Source organism: Scyliorhinus torazame, chromosome 10 (assembly GCF_047496885.1).
Source record: "Scyliorhinus torazame isolate Kashiwa2021f chromosome 10, sScyTor2.1, whole genome shotgun sequence".
Taxonomy (NCBI): domain Eukaryota; kingdom Metazoa; phylum Chordata; class Chondrichthyes; order Carcharhiniformes; family Scyliorhinidae; genus Scyliorhinus; species Scyliorhinus torazame.
The window spans coordinates 244,946,016-244,968,335 of NC_092716.1; the positions used below are offsets into that span (position 1 = coordinate 244,946,016).

Sequence of the window (22,320 nt, forward strand, 5' to 3'; positions counted from 1 at the left end):
TTATTTCCAGTAATTATGCATTTTAATAATGTGAAGGGGTTTCAAATGTTAACGGACTCAGTTAATCTATCAAATTACACATACGATTGGGCCATATGACAACACTGTATTCTTCTCTACCAAGGCTCACTAACTCTGCATGAGGTCTCTGATCAGCTTGAATTTAACTCTCATTAGCAGAGAGAGAAGCATTTTAAATCAGATCCAGCACAAAACAATTCTGAATTCCCCTTCTGCACTCTTGGGCACATTCATAAATCTGTGATACAGCACTGTTTTCTCCATCAGAAGATGGCAAATTGGAGAAACTCATGAATTTGCCCTATTCTTGAATAAAAATGTTACCTATTGCCCCATCTTAGAAGTGACACTTTTGCTTTTAGGCAAGTAGCCGGTCTGATTTACTTAGCACAGAGATTAACAGGAAAACTCAGGAGACTGCGGGAGCAAAATTTGGTTGTCGGACTTCAAACTCACCTGTCCCGTGGAACGTCGAGTGCAGTGTTATAATCAGGGGGGCCTCCTGGAAGCATGTTAAACAGCAAGTGGTTTGTCCCTCGATCCCATCTAAAAATGGTAAAGACATGGACGTTTTTAAAGAATACAACAGTACAACATTTTTAAAAGGTCAAGTTGAACAGAGAAAAGGTACACCGGATGCACAACTGCAAATTATCATAGAATTTACAGTGCAGAAGGAGGCCATTCGGCCCATCGAGTCCGCACCGGCTCTTGGAAAGAGCACCCTACCCAAGGTCAACACCTCCACCCTATTCCCATAACCCAGCAACCCCACCCAACACTAAGGGCAATTTTTTGGACACTAAGGGCAATTTATCATGGCCAATCCACCTAACCTGCACATCTTTGGACTGTGGGAGGAAACCGGAGCACCCGGAGGAAACCCACGCACACACGGGGAGGATGTGCAGACTCCGCACAGACAGTGACCCAAGCCAGAATCGAACCTGGAACCCTGGAGCTGTGAAGCAATTGTGCTATCCACAATGCTACCGTGCTGCCCCTTTAAAAACATTAAAAACATGTTTTTAAAAAAAAAGGTGAATCCACACTTAAAAAGAAAAGGACAGCAAGAGGGCCGAGACATTCTAACATCGGAGGCTTATGTGATTTTGTATTTCATTTAAGGGCGGCACGGTGGCACAATGGTTAGCACTGCTGCCTCACAGCTCCTGGGTCTGGGGTTCAATTCCAGCCACGGGTGACCAGTCTGTGTGGAGTTTGCACTAACTCCCCGTGTCTGCGTGGGTTTCCTCAAGGTGCTCCAGTTTCCTCCCAGTTCAAAGATGTGCAGGTTAGGTGGATTGGCCGCACTAAATTGCCCCTTAGTGTCCAAACGGTTAGGTGGGGTTACAGGGATAGGGTGGAGGCACGGGCTTAAGTAGGGAGCTCTTTCCAAGGGCCGGTGCACTCTCGATGGGCCGAAGGGCCTCCTTCGGCACTGTAAATTCTATGATGCTATGATCTCAGTTATGATGTTGTCAGGACACGCCCATCAGACTGGACAGATGTTCCGGAATAGAAGTGGGAGAAACCCAGGAGCTCATTTGGCAACAATTCTAACTAAGTACCTTCAATGCAGCACTGGCGGAGTCCTTATCCACTACCTCTTGCATGAATGGCAAGCTCTGTGGGAGGATAACACCTTTAAAAGTCTGAGCTTCAAAATGAGGGGTTGTGATCCCACAGTAGTCACACAAAATAATAAAAGGTGGCAAAAAGGGGGTGGAAAGATAGGGGAAGGGCACTTAACAACTGTGCAGCAATTTTTTTTTTTTAAAACAATGTCACACAAGTTTTGTGCTTGTTACATAATCCAATACAGTACTGGGGGGAAAAATGTACATTTATTTAGTCAAAACATTCCTTTTATTTTTCTGTCTGAGCTTAGAGAATATACTGCATTTGCATTTCAGGATATTATACCTTGATCATCAGGTTTGAGAACAGCAATTGAAAAATCTGCATCCATATGAAGGAATGAATGAGAATACACAGGCATGTTCTAATTATACTTTGGAGGAGCATGCAATCACTGGGTGGATTCTTCCAAATGCAGATCAGACTGATGAAAGCTCCCTCTCTCTACAGGCTATTGTGGTGATCTTTGCGAGGTTGACTTCAGGATGGAAAGCGTAGAGTTCACAGACACTTTAAGCTCTTTTCATGAACTAAACTAACTTTATTTTCACAATTTGATTTAGAGTTCGACACTTATTCATATGGCAAACAAATAGATTATTAAACTACACAAACTAACACCATCTCTATATTAACTATATTCTATCTTCTCCAGCTCTACAATGCACTTCACTCCAATCTCCTGTACCTCTACTCCACTCTCTCCCAGAAGCCTAAGAGTCAGTGCCTTTTATAGCACTGTGGCGAGTTTTAACATAACATTAACGCTTCACATGCTGTACATTTGTATAATATCACATTACCCCCTTCTTTGGTCAACAAAATATTCCATTTTTTATTTTTTTAATTACATACAAGGCTGAATGCCTATATATTTCTTATGCAAGATTCACACAGCATGTCAACAATTGCAAAGGATTTGACATATTTACAAATTCAAACGTTTCGGAGGTTTCCAATGCCTTCTAGACCTTCTCAATGGCATAACATTGTCATTAGGAACTTCTTCACCAAAGGGTTGTGAATCTATGGAATTCCCTGCCCAGTGAAGCAGTTGAGGCTCCTTCATTAAATATTTTCAAGATAAAGATAGATAGTTTTTTGAAGAATAAAGGAATAAAGGGTTATGGTGTTTGGTCATTGGCATTGGCAAATAGGGTTAAGGAAAATCCCAAGGCTTTTTACACGTACATAAAAAGCAAGAGGGTAGCCAGGGAAAGGGTTGGCCCACTGAAGGATAGGCAAGGGAATCTATGTGTGGAGCCAGAGGAAATGGGCGAGGTACTAAATGAATACTTTGCATCAGTATTCACTAAAGAGAAGAAATTGGTAGATGTTGAGTCTGGAGAAGGGTGTGTAGATAGCCTGGGTCACATTGAGATCCAAAAAGACTAGGTGTTGGGTGTCCTAAAAAATATTAAGGTAGATAAGTCCCCAGGGCCTGATGGGATCTACCCCAGAATACTGAAGGAGGCTGGAGAGGAAATTGCTGAGGCCTTGCCAGAAATCTTTGGATCCTCGCTGTCTTCAGGGGATGTCCCGAAGGACTGGAGAATAGCCAATGTTGTTCCTCTGTTTAAGAAGGGTAGCAAGGATAATCCCGGGAACTACAGGCCGGTGAGCCTTACTTCAGTGGTAGGGAAATTACTGGAGAGAATTCTTCGAGACAGGATCTACTCCCATTTGGAAGCAAATGGACGTATTAGTGAGAGGCAGCACGGTTTTGTGAAGGGAAGGTCGTGTCTCACTAACTTGATAGAGTTTTTCGAGGAGGTCACTAAGATGATTGATGCAGGTAGGGCAGTGGATGGTGTCTATATGGACTTCAGTAAGGCCTTTGACAAGGTCCCTCATGGTAGACTAGTACAAAAGGTGAAGTCACATGGGATCAGGGGGGAGCTGGGGAGCTGGCAAAGTGGATACAGAACTGGCTAGGTCATAGAAGGCAGAGAGTAGCAATGGAAGGATGCTTTTCTAATTGGAGGGCTGTGACCAGTGGTGTTCCACAGGGATCAGTGCTGGGACCTTTGCTCTTTGTAGTATATATAAATGATTTGGAGGAAAATGTAACTGGTCTGATTGGTAAGTTTGCAGACGACACAAAGGTTGGTGGAATTGCGGATAGCCATGAGGACTGTCGGAGGATACAGCAGGATTTAGATTGTCTGGAGACTTGGGCGGAGAGATGGCAGATGGAGTTTAATCCGGACAAATGTGAGGTAATGCATTTGGGAAGGTCTAATGCAGGTAGGGAATATACAGTGAATGGTAGAACCCTCAAGAGTATTGAAAGTCAAAGAGATCTAGGAGTACAGGTCCACAGGTCATTGAAAGGGGCAACACAGGTGGAGAAGGTAGTCAAGAAGGCATACGGCATGCTTGCCTTCATTGGCCGGTGCATTGAGTATAAGAATTGGCAAGTCATGTTGCAGCTGTATAGAATCTTAGTTAGGCTACACTTGGAGTATAGTGTTCAATTCTGGTCGCCACACTACCAGAAGGATGTGGAGGCTTTAGAGAGGGTGCAGAAGAGATTTACCAGAATGTTGCCTGGTATGGAGGGCATTAGCTATGAGGAGCGGTTGAATAAACTCGGTTTGTTCTCACTGGAACGAAGGAGGTTGAGGGGAGACCTGATAGAGGTATACAAAATTATGAGGGGCATAGACAGAGTGGATAGTCAGAGGCTTTTCCCCAGGGTAGAGGGGTCAATTACTAGGGGGCATAGGTTTAAGGTGAGAGGGGCAAGGTTTAGAGTAGATGTACGAGGCAAGTTTTTTTACGCAGAGAGTAGTGGGTGCCTGGAACTCGCTACCGGAGGAGGTGGTGGAAGCAGGGACGATAGTGACATTTAAGGGGCATCTTGACAAATACATGAATAGGATGGGAATAGAGGGATACGGACCCAGGAAGTGTAGAAGATTGTAGTTTAGTCGGGCAGCATGGTCGGCACGGGCTTGGAGGGCCGAAGGGCCTGTTCCTGTGCTGTACATTTCTTTGTTCTTTCTTTGTGTTCGGGCGGGAAAGTGGAGCTGAGTCCACAAAAGATCAGCCATGATCTCATTGAATGGCGGAGCAGGCTCGAAGGGCCAGATGGCCTACTCCTGCTCCTAGTTCTTATGTTCTTACTTGAATTGTCTGTTACATTTGACAACAAAGCCTTTGGAAAGTCAATAGTAGGAAATATAAGTTCTTGACTCGTTGTAGCAGATTCTGTAAACTGTACAGGTTGTTTAACCTTCAATAATGCTCTTCCATTCCTGCAAAAAATCTTTTAGATTCCGTCCTGTACTTCATCCAGTACTTTAGCAATGTCCATCCATCCACCATCAGGATTGTGAATTCTTTCATAATCACCTTCACTGAGTGGCGATAGTGGTTTCGAGTTCTTGTTGTAATATTTCTTTTGGCTGTTCTTCCGTTGTTGCATTTTTGTATGCACGGCATGGTCATCTACATTCGGAACTATTAATGCTGCTAATGTTACACATAGTTTCTTTCCCATTAGCAATTGTGCTGGAGAGAAGTCTGATGATAAAGGTGTAACCCTGTATTAAGAAATGCTTTCTTAAATAACTGCTTCATAATTCCAACTCCTTTTTCAGCTTTCCCATTTGCTTGTGGATACAGTGGACTGGAAGTTACATGTGTGAAGTTGTATGCATCTGCAAATTGTAACCATTCCATACTACTAACGCATGGTCCATTATCCGTGACAACAGTTATCAGTATGCCATGTCTAGCGAACACTGATTTAGTTGCTCTCACGACTGAGTGCGCAGTCGAGTCAGATAGCATAATGACCTCTGGAAAATTGTAATAAAAGTCGATGGTGATTAAGTAATCATGTCCTCTCGGGCGGCACGGCGACGCAGTGGTTAGCACTGGGACTGCAGCGCTGAGGACCCGGGTTCAATCCCGGCTCTGGGTCACTGTCCGTGTGGAGTTTGCACATTCTCCCCATGTCTGCGTGGGTCTCGCCCCCACAACCCAAAGATATGAAGGTTAGGTGGATTGGCCATACTAAATTGCCCTTTAATTGGAAAAATAATAATTGGTTACTCTAAAGTTATTTTAAAATTTAAAAAAAAAAAGTAATCATGTCCTCTGAAGTAAAATAAATCCATGGGGACTTTTGCCCGCCCACGGTTGCGTGATAAGTTCACTTTCCACTTACGTTTGTTTGCATTGTGCCGGTTGATGCATTTGACATACACATTTCTGAATATAAGTGTCCACATCTGTATTTATCTCCGGCTGGTATACCAATTGTCTTGCTCTGCGTCTACACTTCTCGATTTCCTGATATCCTTCAAGTATTTGGTCTAAAATGTTCTGTCTGAGGCAGGAAGGAATTACAATTCGATACTCTTTTAGCAGAAATCCATTGAAGTCTGTCAGGTCGTCCTTTACATTGTGATAGCTGATTCATTTGCCTTTCGGCCATCCATCACATAGGTTTTGAATCAATTGCTGAAGTGTAGCGTCTTTGTCAGTTCCTTGATCAACTAATTTGACGTGGAGATGCCGGCGTTGGACTGGGGTGAGCACAGTACGAAGTCTTACAACACCAGGTTAAAGTCCAACAGATTTGTTTCGATGTCACTAGCTTTCCGAGCGCTGCTCCTTCCTCAGGTGAATGAAGAGGTCTGTTCCAGAAACACATATATAGACAAATTCAAAGATGCCAAACAATGCTAGGAATGCGAGCATTCCAAGCATTGTTTGGCATCTTTGAATTTGTCTATATATGTGTTTCTGGAACAGACCTCTTCATTCACCTGAGGAAGGAGCAGCGCTCGGAAAGCTAGTGACATCGAAACAAACCTGTTGGACTTTAACCTGGTGTTGTAAGATTTCGTACTGAACTAATTTGACATCTGTTACAGGTAGCATATCAGCAATAAAGTTTGCTTGTGCTTCAACACTAAGCACAACATCAACTGCTGTTTCATCAGTGTATACTGTGGCTCTGGATAGTGCATCCACAAGGACTAACTCTTTGCCTGCATCTTCATGCTGAGATGTTTTGACATGCTTAGCTATCGTCACCAGATTTAATTTAAGGCATGCTCTGCCTCAATGAGTGATGATTTTGTGGCATCCACAATCTCAAAGTCAAGTGGAATCCTAATGTCACCCTTCTGCACCATCAGGCAGCAGGAACCTATTGTCGCTATTTCATTACCATTGTAATCAATTAGTTTACAAGCGTTTAAGTTGTGGAAGGCTGTCTATCTTGGTAAAATCTGTTTCTGTTATCAGATTAAAGTGTGCACCTGTGTCCAATTTAAACCGCACATCTGAACCATTGATATTTAATGTTTCAGTCCAATCCTTATCCAAATCAGCGAGTTGCATAACTTGTTTATGAGCAGTTGTCATAGCATTGACTTTCATTATTGCTTCAATTATAAATGTGTCCTTTGCAGGAAGCATAATGGAATCAATTTCTGAATTTAAATTTTTTTCATCTTCTGCCTTCTTTAGTACACTATTAACCTTTTTATTTGTCCGAAATGTCTTTTTAAAATTGTTCTGCTGTATCGCTGTGTTAAATTGGTATTGTGCAGCAAAATGATTAAGTTTGTTACATATTAAACATCTTTTACCAAATGCTGGGCATTGCTGCTTTAAGTGGGCATTGCTGCTTTAAGTGGGCGTGGCCACATCATCACGCTTATGACGTCATTCGCAAACCTCTCATACGAATGTGCAAATCGGTCGACTTCCAGTTGGTGTCGTTTTTCAAAGTGTGCATGTGCGAACTGGTCCTGCAGATGTGCAGAACGTTTAACATCCGAATCATGTTGTCTTCTCAAACGCGCCTACGCAAAACAGCCGCCTTCTACAGTGTGATACGTTCCTGGCTGCGCCACACATTCAATGGCTCCGACCACGTTGCCAGAGTTAGCGCCTTTTTCTCTGGCTCTGAACTCAGCATACTCGTTAGTGGCTTGCTCACTTGCTTTACACATGTATATGGCTTCCTCCAACGTTAAATTTGGTCGGCTTAATAAACATTCTCGCATCTGCTCATCAAGAAATCCAAACAAAATCTGGACTCGCAGTACTGAATCTGTAACTGAGGAAAAATTGCAGGATTGCACTCGGAGCCTTACATCAGTGTCAAATGATTCTTTGAGTTGCAATCGTTTTAACACATATATCTCTCATTGACCTGGTTTTTGCAATGAGTATCAAATTTTTCCAATACCCATTCACACTTCTTTTTATCTTCACTGTCCGTGAAGGTGTGCCAACGTGCCAAATTTAGGAGGAGGGCTATTTTTCTATTATTTGGAGCTGATTCAAGCACAGAAGCGGATAGAAAAACTTCAAATTGTTGCTTGACGTTTTTCCAATTTGAACTAAGTTTACCGGACATTTTGAAGTGATCTTCACAGCTTCCATGTTGCTCTCGGTGCTTTCTTGCAGATTCTGAGGTGTGTAGCGGTGCGATGATTTTTCTTCCCCTTCTTTTCGTATTACTTACTCTATAGGGACCTGGTGCCATGTTACGATCTTTGTGAGGTTGACTTCAGGATGAAAAGCGTAGTGTTCAAAAGACACTTGACGCTCTTTTCATGAACTAAACTAACTTTATTTACACTACTTGATTTCGAGTTTGACAAGTATCCCTGTGGTGAACAAATAAATTATTAAACTACATGCACTAACACTCTCTATATTCTGACTATAACAATATTCTATCTTCTCTAGCTCTCAATGCACTTTACTCCAGACTCCTCTACCTCTACTCCACCCTCTCCCAAAAGCCTAAGAGTCAGTGCCTTTTATAGTACTGTCCCTTAACTCCATCTAGTGGCTAGTTTTAACATAACATTAACTCTTCACATGCTGTACATTTGTATAATGTCATATCGATCAGAGCCCAGTATTCTCACAAGGGCTTCTGTGAAGTGTGTCAGTGGGTTTATGAAATTTACAAATTGTGCATATTTGAATTTTTTTTAAAACTCCAGCAACATAATTATAGATTTTGCTCTTCTAAATCATAGTAGTATTTTGTTGACAGAATACTGGAGCTGTGAATCTTTCCAGTCCATAAAGTGAAATGTATTTTTTAACAAACAGAACCTTCATCCCAGGTGTTGCAGGCACCACCTTGTATAAATTGTAGGATTTTCTGTATCACAGCAGCCAGAGTAAGAAAAATGCACAAGCAGATATTTAGCTTTAAATTTGCCCCTTCATTTCAACCTGATGTACCCCCTTCCAGTTGTGAATAAATCCACATGGCAGCTATGACTAGCTTGTAAGCGCTGCTAAATCAATGATCTGCAGGCAGCTACTGTGTTATTTACTTCACTGTGATAGAAACATTGTCAAGTCATTAAACTCAGTGTCTGCAGGAGTGAAATTGCTTGGTATAAAAGCAAATTAGTCCATTAGTTGCTTGCAGTTCTTGGATTGGTGTTAAGTCGAGATAATAGGTTGTCAAACCAGGCTCTATAAAAAGATCACAAGTGGACCCATAAATACCTCCAGAGTTCTGTACTCCATGTTTCCTGTATTTCCTGACCTATTAGAATTTCATTTCTGCTGCTATATACTTTCTGCAATGACAGGGCCACTTGTATCAGAATAGTTCACCAGTGTCTCTAAAAGGGCGGCATGGGAGCAAAGTAGTTAGCACTTCACAGGGTCCCAGGTTCGATTCCCGGCTTGGGTTACTGTCTGTGCGGAGTCTGCATGTTACCCCCGTGTCTGCGTGGGTTTCGTCCGGGTGCTCCGGTTTCCTCCCACAGTCCAAAGATGTGCAGGTTAGGTGGATTGGCCATGCTAAATTGCCCCTAGTATCCAAAAAGGTTAGGTTGGGTTACTGGGTAATGGGGATAGGGTGGAGGAGTGGGCTTAAGTCGGGAGGTTCCAAAGGGATAATTCTCCTTTTGCCACTCCCAACCTGAAATACACCATTCTCTACAAACCTAGTCCAGGTTACCTTCAACATGTCACAATTGAACTGCATCCTGCTCAGACACATTCTTTCCCAGAATTACAAAACTGAGAACTCCATCCTCCAGCAGCCTACAGAATTTTAAAACCCAACTTTTATTAACTCACCCCCCTCCCTTAGGGGCTGGTTTAGCACACTGGGCTAAATAGCTGGCTTTTAAAGCAGACCAAGGCAGGCCAGCAGCACGGTTCAATTCCCGTACCAGCCTCCCCAAACAGGCGCCAGAATGTGGTGACTAGGGGCTTTTCACAGTAACTTCATTTGAAGCCTACTTGTGACAATAAGCAATTTTCATTTCCCCCCGACCTCGCTTTCTAACCGTTTCAGGTTTTATAAGTGGTGTCTGGGGAGTTTGAGCTTTTTCGACCATCACAAATATTTTGTTTTGTTCTATGGGAAATGAGCATGATTTAAAACAGCAATCTTTTAAAAATCATGACAGCTGATGGGTATACATACGCAACATAACTAACAACAGCTGAAAACCATCAAAAAGTCCAGGATTGCATATTTTTATCTGACATAGAAATGTGAAATATTTTCCAGGAAAGAACAAAGTGCAACTCTTTGCAACATACCTGGATAACTGGGCCAACGCCTGGGCTGTTTCCTTTATCCTGAGGTTATTCTGATTAAGCACATCAATGGACGGAATAAACAAACATGCCCTGTTAAGATCGTCCGTGTAAAAATCACTTTCTGAAATGGCAGTCAAGAGTTCATTATATTCTTTGGAGATGGTGTTGCTGAGCACAGTGCCATACTCATCAACATACTTTTTCAGGGGATAGATATAGACCTTTATTCTGTTCTTGGGATTATACCCACAACGGTATACGTCAAAACAAGTGTGCATTCTGCAGCTCAAGTCCCCTCGTTCAGGAATAGGGCTGTCTTCAGCGAGCTTGACTTCTGGAACATCATGGATGCTGCGCTTTTCAAATGTCCACTCATTGGTAGCTTCGATGGTATGTGGCCAGAACTGAAACATTCCTGTGGCTACAAGTCCAAGGAGCACAATTGAAAACAGGACTATGTAGTAAATTCGGTGTTTAGTTTTCATCCTGGGAATAAGGGTAGGGCCCCGACTGCTGTACTTGGTTGAAGCATACATAATGCTATTTCCTTCCTATGGGTCTGGAAGCAAGAAAAGTGCTAGTTATTATAAATAGATTAATAACAAGGCTGCAGTTAGTAAAGTCATTGTTCAATCATCGTTGAAGTCAATGTTATGTACTTGCCCGCGTACATAGCTCAAGCAATCAAAATCAAATCTGAAATCTAAGACGTGAAACGGAAAGGTTGCTGAACTTAAGGCAACTATAATTTTGTTTCTGTTCCAATCACGGACCAGCCTGCCAATTATCACATCACTGCAAGTTCAGAATCAGATCTTTTGAAAACATCTGTTTTCAATGTTGCAGCAATTTTTATTTCAATTTAAAAGGACGATGGTCCAGGTCAAGGAAAATTAAAATCATAAATGATTAACCAGTGTAGTGCTCGGCAGTGAATACTTTTAAATTATAAATACATCTACTGTGCTCTGAAAGTAGGGTTAAACTCATGCCTGTGTGATGAATGTAGGAATTATTAATGTATATTTTATATCTGTTGCGGTCATGTTTTTAAAATAATTTAGGTTAAGGTATCCGGATTATATGTCTGCTAAAATTGTGATTAAGGGATTGACAGCTAAGCAGGCTGTAATGTCACTCATGGGAGACTCTGGGTTTGGTTTTAGTTTCCTTTTTCAGCCCTGCCGTGTCTGTTGTATTTAGTTTCATTTTTAGAGTTCTGCTATGTATTCTGAGGAAAGTGTGTTACTCAGACTGACTCCTGAAAGCTTCTCTCCAAAGGACTTTGTGCACAAATCTGTAAACCACTGAGTGTTAACCGTATTAATAAGTGGCATTTGACCTGGGTGTGTGGATTTTTCTTAATTGAAATTTTGGAAGTAGATGGCAAAGTAAGCTCAAAGAACTGTTTAACTGTTTAAAGCTTCTTTTCCTCTTGGATGTTAATGGGATAAATTCTGTGTTAATAATAAAGTTTGTTTTAATGTAAAGGATCCTTAGGTGTCAGCGGAACCACTCTTGGGGACCAGAATCCTTTCCTCAGTTTAAAAATTGAAAAATTGCCAAGATCTTGTCTGATTTCTTAATATAAACTGGGGTCTGGTCCAGGTACCGTAACACTTGGACTAGTATATCTGGGCAGGAATTGAGGAATTCAGTGATATGTCAAGGCTTGAGAAGCTGGGATTCACAGAATCACAGAATAATACAGCACAGAAGAGTCCCTTCAGCTCATCAAATCTGCACCGACGCATGAAAAAGCCTGACCTGCCCACCTAATCCCATTTGCCAGCACTTGGCCCAGAGCCTTGAATGTTATGACCTATCAAGTGCTCATCCAGGTACCTTTTAAAAGGATGCAAGGCAGCCCACCTCGACCATCCTCCCAGGCAGTACATTGCAGACCATCACCATTCTCTGGGTAAAAAAAACTTTTCCTAAAATCCCCCTTAAACCTCCTGCCCCTGACCTTGAACTTGCGTCCCCTCGTAACTGACCCTTCAACAAAGGGGAACAGCTGCTCCCTATCTAGCTGCCCATGCCCCTCATAATCATGTACACCTCGATCAGGTCGCCCCTCAGTCTTCTCTGCTCCAGTGAAAACAACCCAAGCCTATCCAACCTCTCTTCAGAACTTAAATGCTCCATCCCTGGTGATTGTTCTCCTTAGAACTGAGAAGGTTAGTGGGAGATTTAATAGAGGTATTCAAAATTGAGAGAGGTTTTGCTAGAATAAATAAGCAACCACACTTCAATTTTCTGGATTACAATTCCACTACACATCACATGATGAAAATGTCTTGAATAGCATTTCATAAATCTCCGAATACCTTGAAACACACAAACAGCATATAAAATAACAATGTGAACATAACGTGCAAGTGAAAGGGTTTCCAATAAATTCTTGGGGTCTCACAATGACGTGGATTAAGTCTCCAAACTGTAGATTCTAGAAAGATTTGATGCAGGGTTCAATTTTCTCAGTATTGTTATTCTCATATCGCCAAGATACCAATGCATGGTGAGGAACGGCCCCTCTGGAACGTGGACCCTTACTAGCACATCTTATCCAAGTGACCATTCTTCACCTGTGTGCCTAAAAGTGCGCTGGCTACCTAACTTCAATAAACATCTTTCAAATCCTTGTTTTAATCTACAAATCCCTCGGTGGTCTCACTCTTCATAACCCTGGAATCCCCTCTATTCCTATGCTCCTGTTTGCACTGCCTCTTTAGATTCTGACTTCCTTTACAGTGCCCCTACTCTCCATTTCATTCTCAGCAGTACATCCTGCAGTTGTTTCAGCTCTTCTCTCTGAGCATCCTTCTCTGTCTTGCTCTCCTCCCGCATCTTAAGTAGCCTCCACAAAAGCTACCCCGCTGAATTTTTTCCCCAATGACCAACTCCGATATGAGTATGCTTGTCGGCTGATGTTCCGTTTAACTTACTGGAAGCAATGACACCTGTCCTAGCGCAGACTTGAGGCCATGTCGCAATCAACACCAAATTTCATTTATATTGTGCCTTTAACCTTGTAAAACATCCAAAGATACTGCACAGGAGCATTAAAGAAAACTTAACACCAATCCACATAAAGAAATATCAGAGGCAATGATCAAACGTTGGGTCAAAAAGATAGGTTTTAAGGAGCTGAGATAAGCAGAAATGATTTTAAAAACAACAGGCCTCCTTGGCAGCTATTATTTTTTTTTTTTAAATGTGAACATATTTTTTTCATTACAATGTTGAATGCCTTCCCTTCCAATTTACATTTCACTCCAGCAAATTTTAATCTCGATCTTGGAAGGGTACTTTAAGTGACCCATTGAAAAAGATCGCTGCTAATAAGCAAATGCACTTGTGCACACCTTCGTGTCATTTTGATGCCAAACCCATGCCAACAAAACCGGGATGTTAAGTCACAACATATAGAGTCATAGATGTTTACAGCATGGAAACAGACCCAGCTTGTCCATGCCACCCAGTTTCTATCAATAAGCTAGTCCCCCTTGCCAGCATTTGGCCCATACCCCTCTATACCCACCCTGCCCATGTAACTGTCTAACTGCATTTTAAAGGAGAAAATTGTACCAGCCTCTCCCATTGCCTCTGGCAGCGCTTTCCAGGTGCTCACCACCCTCTGTGTGAAGAAATTTCCCCTCTGGTCTCTTTTGTTTCTCTCCCCCCTCACCTTAAATCTATGCCATTTAAAACTTACTGAATTGTGGTCACTGTTCCCGAAATGCTCCCCTACTGAAACTTCTACCACCTGGCCAGGCTCATTCCCCAATACCAGGTCCAGTGCCGCCCCTTCCCTAGTTGGACTGTTTACATATTGTTTTAAGAAGCCCTCCTGGATGCTCCTTACAAACTCTGCCCCGTCTAAGCCCCTGGCACTAAGTGAGTCCCAGTCAATATTGGGGAAGTTGAAGTCTCCCATCACCACAACCCTGTTGTTTTTACTCTTTTCCAAAATCTGTCTACCTATCTGCTCCTCTATCTCCCGCTGGCTGTTGGGAGGCCTGTAGTAAACCCCCAATATTGTGACTGCACCCTTCTTATTCCTGATCTCTACCCATATAACCTCACTGCCCTCTGAGGTGTCCTCCCGTGGTTGTCGATGATTCAAATATCTCAGCTAGGGGGCAGGCAACTTCCTCCCTGTAGCTACACTACAAACTACCTTGTCTGTTACCAAAAAAACCTTCCATGATGTTGTACAAATCAATTGGGATTGCTGACTGTTTTATGGAACTGGCAAAATGACAAATATAAATTTGGTAACAGCCAAAAAGGAATTCAGGGCAAACATCTTTCCTCAGAGAACGGTGAGGACCTGGAACTCACTGCTGCAAGGAGAGGTTGAGACAAGTAACATGGATACATTTAAGGGTAAAAGGATATGTTGCGAGGGTAAGATAAACGCCAGCAGAGATCTGCTGGACCAGATATGCCTTTTGCTGAAACATTCTGTGTCATTTTATGGAACCCAGCTTAATACTTTTTAGCAGTTTTTGAATTCTCGGAATGACTGCTTCCTTTGGTTTAAACAAAGTGAAGGCTTTCAAAAAGAGTGTAAATATAATAATCAATTAAAGGAGAATGAAGAGGAAATTAAAACTTTCAATTCAAGATGCCCACGTGTTAATAAAAATTAAAAACTCAATTTCCATTGGGAATTCCTTGCTCCGTCTCTCTGCCTCGCTACCTCTTATCTCTAACTAAATATTCCTTAAAACTCTTTGACCAAGCTTTTGGGCAAATGTCCTGGTATCTGCTTCTGGTTTACCATCAACTTTTGTTTGATAATACCTCCCATGAAGCCCCTGGAAACATAATAATAATAATCTTTATTAGTGTCACAAATAGGCTTACATTAACACTTTAATATGTTAACGGCACTATATAAATTAAAGTTGACTTTGTTATGTCACTAACATATCACCTGTCTTCTGAGGTCCTCATTCATGCCCCCAGCAATGCGGCAATGTAGCTTAAGGGGATATAGCTCTACTCATTCATGGAGGTCAGCACTTTGAACTAACTGGATGCTCATCCAGAGATCTATGAGCTGGAAAATTTTAATATTAGTTGGTGGTTGCTGTACATCCTTCAGCTTCCCCTAACTCCCAAAGCACTAACTTCTGGATGAAGGAATGAAGACAATCCTGTAAAACATGGTATGAAGAAAGGCACTCACTCGAGCATGGAAAGTTAAACAAATATTTAATAGAGGTTTTCAGAATTATGAAAGGAGGACAAAGGAGGAAAGAATGCTTCCAGTGAGTGGTAACAAGGGGGCATGGACTCAATGTTATCGCGAGAAGAATAATTGAGAAATTTTAAAGATTGTTTCCTCCCCTTCCCAGAAGAATATTAAAACATAAAGGGGGGGACTCACCATCCAGCAACGCCGAAATCGTGAAGTACGATCGGATGGAGAGTTTGGAGTCAGCAAAAAATCGAGGCTGGCGCTGGGCACCAAACGGAATGTCATGCTCACTCCCTCGACAGTGGCGTGAATACGTTCTACATTGCACGACGGTGTGGGCATGCAAATTGTATAGTAAAGGCCATTGGCATATCATTAACAGGCCCGACCCAGCATTTTCCAGTCCTTCCGCATGCTCCTCTTCCGCCAGGAGCACTATACAACGGCAAGGTTCATTTGTGGTATTTCAAATCGGTTAACAGGCGCCATAGGAGGGCGCCATTGGCCATACCAACATGGGCTGGTTTAGCACAGGGCTAAATCGCTGACTTTGAAAGCAGACCAAGGCAGGCCAGCAGCACAGTTCAATTCCCGTACCAGCCTCCCTGAACCGGCGCCGGAATGTGGCCACTAGGGGCTTTTCACAGTAACTTCATTTGAAGCCAACTTGTGACAATAAGTGTTTTTCATTCATTTCATAGCTGCTGAGGGTGCGGGAACATCGTTAAAGTGTGCTGGCAGTTGTGCCGCTGGCCTGGAGCATCTAGCAGGTGGGCCATGGGGTCAGGGTGGCTGGGCACGGACCGCCATTGCCACAACGTGCAAGGCAGCCACGCAGCTGCCCATGCCACTGGCTGCCCACTGGGAACTTAGCATCACAGCAAGTATGGCTCCCCAGGCCACCCCTATAGGTATCCTCTGGCCCCAGCCGACCCATCAACGAGATGGCCATGCTCCTGGGCAACCAGTGCCATCATCTTGGCTGGGATGAGGATCGGCACGCATTGGAATTGCGCGAGTTCTACATGGCGCCGGTGCTAGCCCATTAACGGATCCCGAATTGCTCCAGGACCGGCACCGCTTTTGTCAACATGGAACACTCACCATTCAGTCCCGGCATCAGCATTTAGTCTCTCAAACGGAGAATTCTTCCCAAAATTATTGACTAAGGCAGGGACACCATGATTCGTAAAGGAAGTAGCTAAATATTTGAGAAGAGGTAATATAAAATGAGAGAGAACGGAGATCAGAGTACATAGACGTCACTATCAGAGGAAGGCTCCTCCTGGCCTGCAACATCTATGATTCTACATGAGACAGGAGAAGAGTTCAGGATGCCAGTGGAAATTCTAAATTGGTGGGTCTTTGAGAAATTAAAAATAGCTGCAAATTAAAGCTATTCTCATCCCAGCGGGAGGATAATGATACAAAAAGGATAAAGAGACTCAAAACACCCCCCTTGCAGCTCACTATCTCATCCAAGAGCTAAAACAATGAAAAATGAATGCTGACATTTCTATTCCCAAGTAAAAGTAAGCTAATTACAATAGGAGTCTTATTCCAGGCAGCTACATGGCAAGTGGAAGGGAGCAGTAACATTCTTTGCTGCAGACTTTACCAAAGTCAGATTTTAAAATTGGGATTCCCAGACTCACTAAACAACCTCAAGGGCCTTCGAGATCAGCCAGCCGCCTATCTGATTTCCGCACTTACTGACTTCTGAGGGCATCATTTTCTGTTGCCGAATCCCAATTTAAAAAATGCTTTCTACAATGATAGCATTGCTTTTCCTTCTTTCAGATGTTATGACAGGATGAACACAAACATACAAATATATCTCTTTGCTCACTTACCCAAACTGACTCCTACAAACAAATTAGAACCCTTTGTTTCAATCAGGTGTTAAGAAAAGGTGAAGAGAACTGCAATAGGCTGCAAAGGATCAGAGGCTGGCTGCAGAAAAAATAAAGAGGGAAGCATTGGAAATAGAGAGGTACAAGGTAATAGTATACACCAGGCAGTCAGTTGCTTCACTTTACGATGTTTGAAGAAAGTTACCGCATAGATGAGAAAGTGGATCCTCTCTGCATTTCTATTGAGATATTAAAGCAGTGTTAATTTCAGCTTTAAAAACATTAGTATACCTATTGTGTATTACAGAATAATTCCTTGCCTTCATCCTCCCCGCCTTCTCCCATTCCCAACTTTTTTAATGCTATTTTCCTTTTGCAAAGACTTATTTCTCCATTGTCAAACACATTATACTCTGACTCAGTCGCGGCGCTCGAGACAGAAGGTTGTGAAGTCAAGCATCACTCCAGAGTGTAGGCCTGACACCCCAGTGCGGTGATGAAGGGTCAGGTGAGCCACTGTCTGGGTGCGACATTAAATCAAGACCCTGTTCTTTTAGGGGCAGTAAAAGATTCCATTATACCATTCAAAGATGAAGAAGGGAATTCTCCAGATACCCTAGCCACATTTTCTACATTGCAACAGTGACTACACTTCAGAAGTCCTGCAGTAAAAGGAAGTGCTTTGGGACATTGTGAGGCTGTGAAAGGCCGATTATAAGTACACATCTTTATCATTCAATCAACATCGTTAAAACCAGATTGCAACAGCAACTTGTATTTATACACCAGCTTTGAAGTCAAAAAACACAAGCTGCTTCAAAATATTACGCCAGGCCACATAAGAGATGAGGGCGAGTGAAAAAATTTGATCAGAGGTAGGTTTTAAGGAGCACCTTAATGGAGGGAAGCGGAGTAGAGAGGCAGGGAGATCTAGGGAATGAAATCCAGAGCGGAGGGATTTGCCAGCTGATGGTAAAATAATTAGTGTAAAAGCAGTCACGCTGAAGAGGCCAGAATTAGAACAGCAGAGATAATGTGGAGGGGTTTGGGGATGGAGGAGATTAGAGGCAGGGGAGGGCGGAGCTATGGATTGATCCAAAAAGGGGCTTTTCACAGTAACTTCATACTTGTGACAATAAAAGGTTATTATAATTATTATTCAAAAATGAGAAATTTACAATTGAGGCACTGCTTAGCAGAGGCATACGAAGTCAGTGAGCACTGGATTTATGGACGAACAGGACTTGATATTAGGGAAGCAGAGTTTTGAATGACATTTATAGAGTTTATGGAGGGCAGAATGCGGGAAGCCACCCAGGAGCGCATTGAAAAAGTCAAGTCAAGTCAAGAGGGGCTGGTTTAGCACACTGGGCTAAATCGCTGGCTTTGAAAGCAGACCAAGGCAGGCCAGCAGCACGGTTCAATTCCCGTACCAGCCTCCCCGAACAGGCGCCAGAATGTGGCGACTAGGGGCTTTTCACAGTAACTTCATTGAAGCCTACTTGTGACAATAAGCAATTTTCATTTCTTTTAATTTCACATGTGAGGATTTCAGCAGCTGATAACTGAGGTAGAGATGGAAAGAACAATGTTACAGAATTGAAAAAAAGGAAGGTTATTGAAGGTTTTTGATGATTAGGTGGATGCACATTAAGATTCCAGTTGTGTATTCCATTGACACCAAATATAGCAAGTAAAAAAAAGTAAAGCAGACAAAAAAAAAAATTGAATATTTGAGAGCAATTCCAAAAGCCAATGGTTAAGAAATGGTCCCCCCCACCGTCTGCATCCCGCCCCCACCATGAGCCCACTGAAACGGCTCCAAAAATCCTGAGGGTATCCCAGGCAGTACCTCCACTATCACTGCCATCAGCCCTGGGGCTGCACCGGACCCAGCCAACAGAACCACAGCAACTGCAAGGCCCAGCATCCAGGCCAACCTCCCCAGTCTCATCCACGCAGCAACATTACATAGAATTTGAGGAGATAGCATGCCATCCTGCTGGAGGTGAAGCAAAGGCAAGAGACAACTAAGACAAGGGTTTGAAAGTGCAGTTGTGAACAAACTATGGGGAACATTTTTTTATAAAAGAGAGAGAAACAGGTACAGTTTCAGCAGGAAATAGGGTTGGAAAGCAGTGGAGCATGCGTGGTAACGAAAGTGGTCAAGGGAACATGCCTGTGATTGACATGACCTGATATTTCATAGATTACATAGAATTTACAGTGCAGGAGGCCATTCGGCCCATCAAGTCTACAACAGCCCTTGGAAAGTGCGCCTGACTTAAGCCCCGTAACCCCACCCAACCTTTTGGACACTAAGGGACAATTTAGCATGGCCGATCCACATAACCTGCACATCTTTGGACTGTGGGAGGAAACCGGAGCACCCGGAGGAAACCTACGAAAACGGGGAGGAAGTGCAAACTCCACACAGTCACCCGAGGCCGGAATTGAACCCCTGACCTTGGGGCTGTGAGGCAGCAGTGCCTCACTGCCGCTCATAATTAACCTAAATCCATCAGTAAACGTACATGCCTTGTCTTTGATGGATACTCTTGCTTTAATTGTCTCAGTGTCACAGACCAAGAAGGAGTTTGCGAAGAAGCCTCACATCGGAATTAAAGGATATGGGGCACAGGCAGGAAAATGGAATTGAAGCCCAAGATCAGGCACGATCGTATTACATGGCAGTCCAGGTTCAATGGGGGTTCCTATTTCTCATTGGGACTTGAAATGTTAACTGTGCTTCTCTCACCACGGATGCTGCTAGATCTGCTGAGTTTTTCCAGCACATTGTTTTGAATCAGAGACTAATATCCATTATCCAGCAACATTGAAAATCAGTTTTTTTCTGTCAGAGTCATAGGGCTGGATTCTCCGGTCCCCCAGCCACATGTTTCTTGGCGGTGTGGCGTTCACTGGTGGTGGTGGGGTTCTCTCTTCCTGCTGCTTGTCAATGGAATTTCCCATTGAAGCCACATCATGCCGCTAGGAAACCCACGGACAGGGGTATGCTGCCAGCAGGAAAAGAGAATCCCAAAGGCTGGAGAATTCCGGCCATAGAGTTTTACAGCATGGAAAGAGACCTTCGGCCCATCGTATTTGTGCCGGCCATCAAGCACCTATTTACTGCAATCCTATTTTGCAGCACTTGGCTTGTAGCCTCGTATGCTGTGACATTTCAAATGCTCATCTAAATATTTCTTAAGTGTTGTGAGGGTCCCTGCCTCTACTACCCTTTGATCCAGTGAGTTCCAGATTCCCACCACCCAGATGTTTCTCTTCACATCTCGTCTAAACCTCCTGCCCATTACCTTAAATCAATGCCCCTGGTTATTAACCCCTCCGCTAAAGGAAAAGTTCCTTCCCATCCACCCTACCTACACCCCTCAATTTTATACAGCTCAATCAGGTCTCCCCTCAGCCTTCTCTGCTCCACGGAAAACAACCCCAGTCTATCGAGTCTCTCTCGATAGCTGAAACGCTCCAGTCCAGGCAGCATCCTGGTAAATCTCCTCTGCACCCTCTCCAGTGCAATCACTTCCTCCCTATAATGTGGCGACCAGAACTGCACACAGTATTCCAGCTCTGGCTTAACGATGTTGACCGAGGAAGAAACATTGGCCAGGCAACCGGGATATCACCCTCCACCTCTTCTTCAGAATAGTCATGATGTGGAGATGCCAGCGTTAGACTGGGGAGGGCACAGTAAGAAGACTTACAACACCAGCTCAAACTCCAAAAGGTTTGTTTTGAATCACTAGCTTTCGGAGCACAGCTCTTTCCTCAGATGAATGCCATTCCTCAGAATAGTGCCTTGGGATCTTTGACATTCAGCCGAGCTGTCAGGTGAGGACTGGGTTAAATAATAATCTTTATTATCACAAGTAGGCTTACATTAACACTGCAATGAAGTTACTGTGAAAATCCCCTAGTAGCCACATTCCTGCGGCAGTTCAGGTACACAGAGGGAGAAGTCAGAATGGCCAAATTACCTGACAGCACGTCTTGCGGGACTTGTGGGAGGCAACCGGATCACCCTGAGGAAATCCACACAGACACATGGAGAACGTGCAGACTCCACACAGACTGACACAAGCCGGGAATTGAACCTGGGACCCTGGAGCTGTGAAGCAGCAGTGCTACCCACCGTGCTGCCCCAGTCTCATCCCGAAAGACGGCATCACAGCCGCAGTCTCGCTCCTCCGTGCCACCGATTGGTGTTTGTAAAAACATTATCAAGTTCTGGAGTGGTGTCCGAGGCCAGAGTGCTACCCACTGAACCACGGCGGGTAATCCGAGGCCAGAGTGCTACCCACTGAGCCACAGCGGGCAATGAGAGGCCAGGGTGCTACCCACTGAGACACAGCAGTCAATGAGAGGCCAGAGTGGTACCCACTGAGACACAGTGGTCAATGAAAGGCCAGAGAGCTACCCACTGAGCCACGGCAGGCAATGAGGCCAGAGAGCTACCCACTGAGCCACGGCAGGCAGTGAGAGGACAGAGTGCTACCCACTGAGACACAGCGGGCAGTGGGAAGCCAGAGTGCTACCCACTGAGCCACGGCGGGCAATGAGAGGCCAGAGAGCTACCCACTGAGCCACGGCGGGCAATGAGAGGCCAGAGAGCTACCCACTGAGCCACAGTGGGCAGTGAGAGGCCAGAGTGCTACCCACTGAGACACAGCGGGCAGTGGGAGGACAGAGAGCTACCCACTGAGACACAGCGGGCAATGCGAGGCCAGAGTGCTACCCACTGAGACAGGGCGGGCAGTGGGACGCCAGAGAGCTACCCACTGAGACAGGGCGGGCAGTGGGACGCCAGAGAGCTACCCACTGAGACAGGGCAGGCAGTGGGAGGCCAGAGTGGTACCCACTGAGCCATGGCAGGCAGTGGGAGGCCAGAGTGCTACCCACTGAGACACAGCGGGCAATGGGAGGCCAGAGTGCTACCCACTGAGACACAGCGGGCAGTGGGAGGCCAGAGTGCTACCCACTGAGACACAGCGGGCAGTGGGAGGCCAGAGTGCT

General features: G+C 44.0%; 1 protein-coding gene across 4 annotated transcripts in view; it reads right to left on the reverse strand.

Annotated features, from left to right (window-relative positions):
- Nucleotides 1-22,320, reverse strand: part of ext2 (exostosin glycosyltransferase 2) — a 215,257-nt gene that overhangs the window by 191,077 nt on the left and 1,860 nt on the right. The window contains exons 2-4 of one of the 4 annotated variants that reach the window (XM_072466637.1): nt 17,287-17,386; nt 10,222-10,780; nt 478-567 (exon numbers count right to left, since the gene is read on the reverse strand). In XM_072466637.1, coding sequence (XP_072322738.1) covers nt 478-567; nt 10,222-10,757 — 626 coding nt within the window. In that variant the 5' untranslated portion in view covers nt 10,758-10,780; nt 17,287-17,386. Of the gene's footprint in view, nt 1-477; nt 568-10,221; nt 10,781-15,166; nt 15,293-15,622; nt 15,644-17,286; nt 17,387-22,320 lie in introns of those variants that run through there. The other 3 variants (XM_072466638.1, XM_072466639.1, XM_072466636.1) reach the window with 3 other exon arrangements.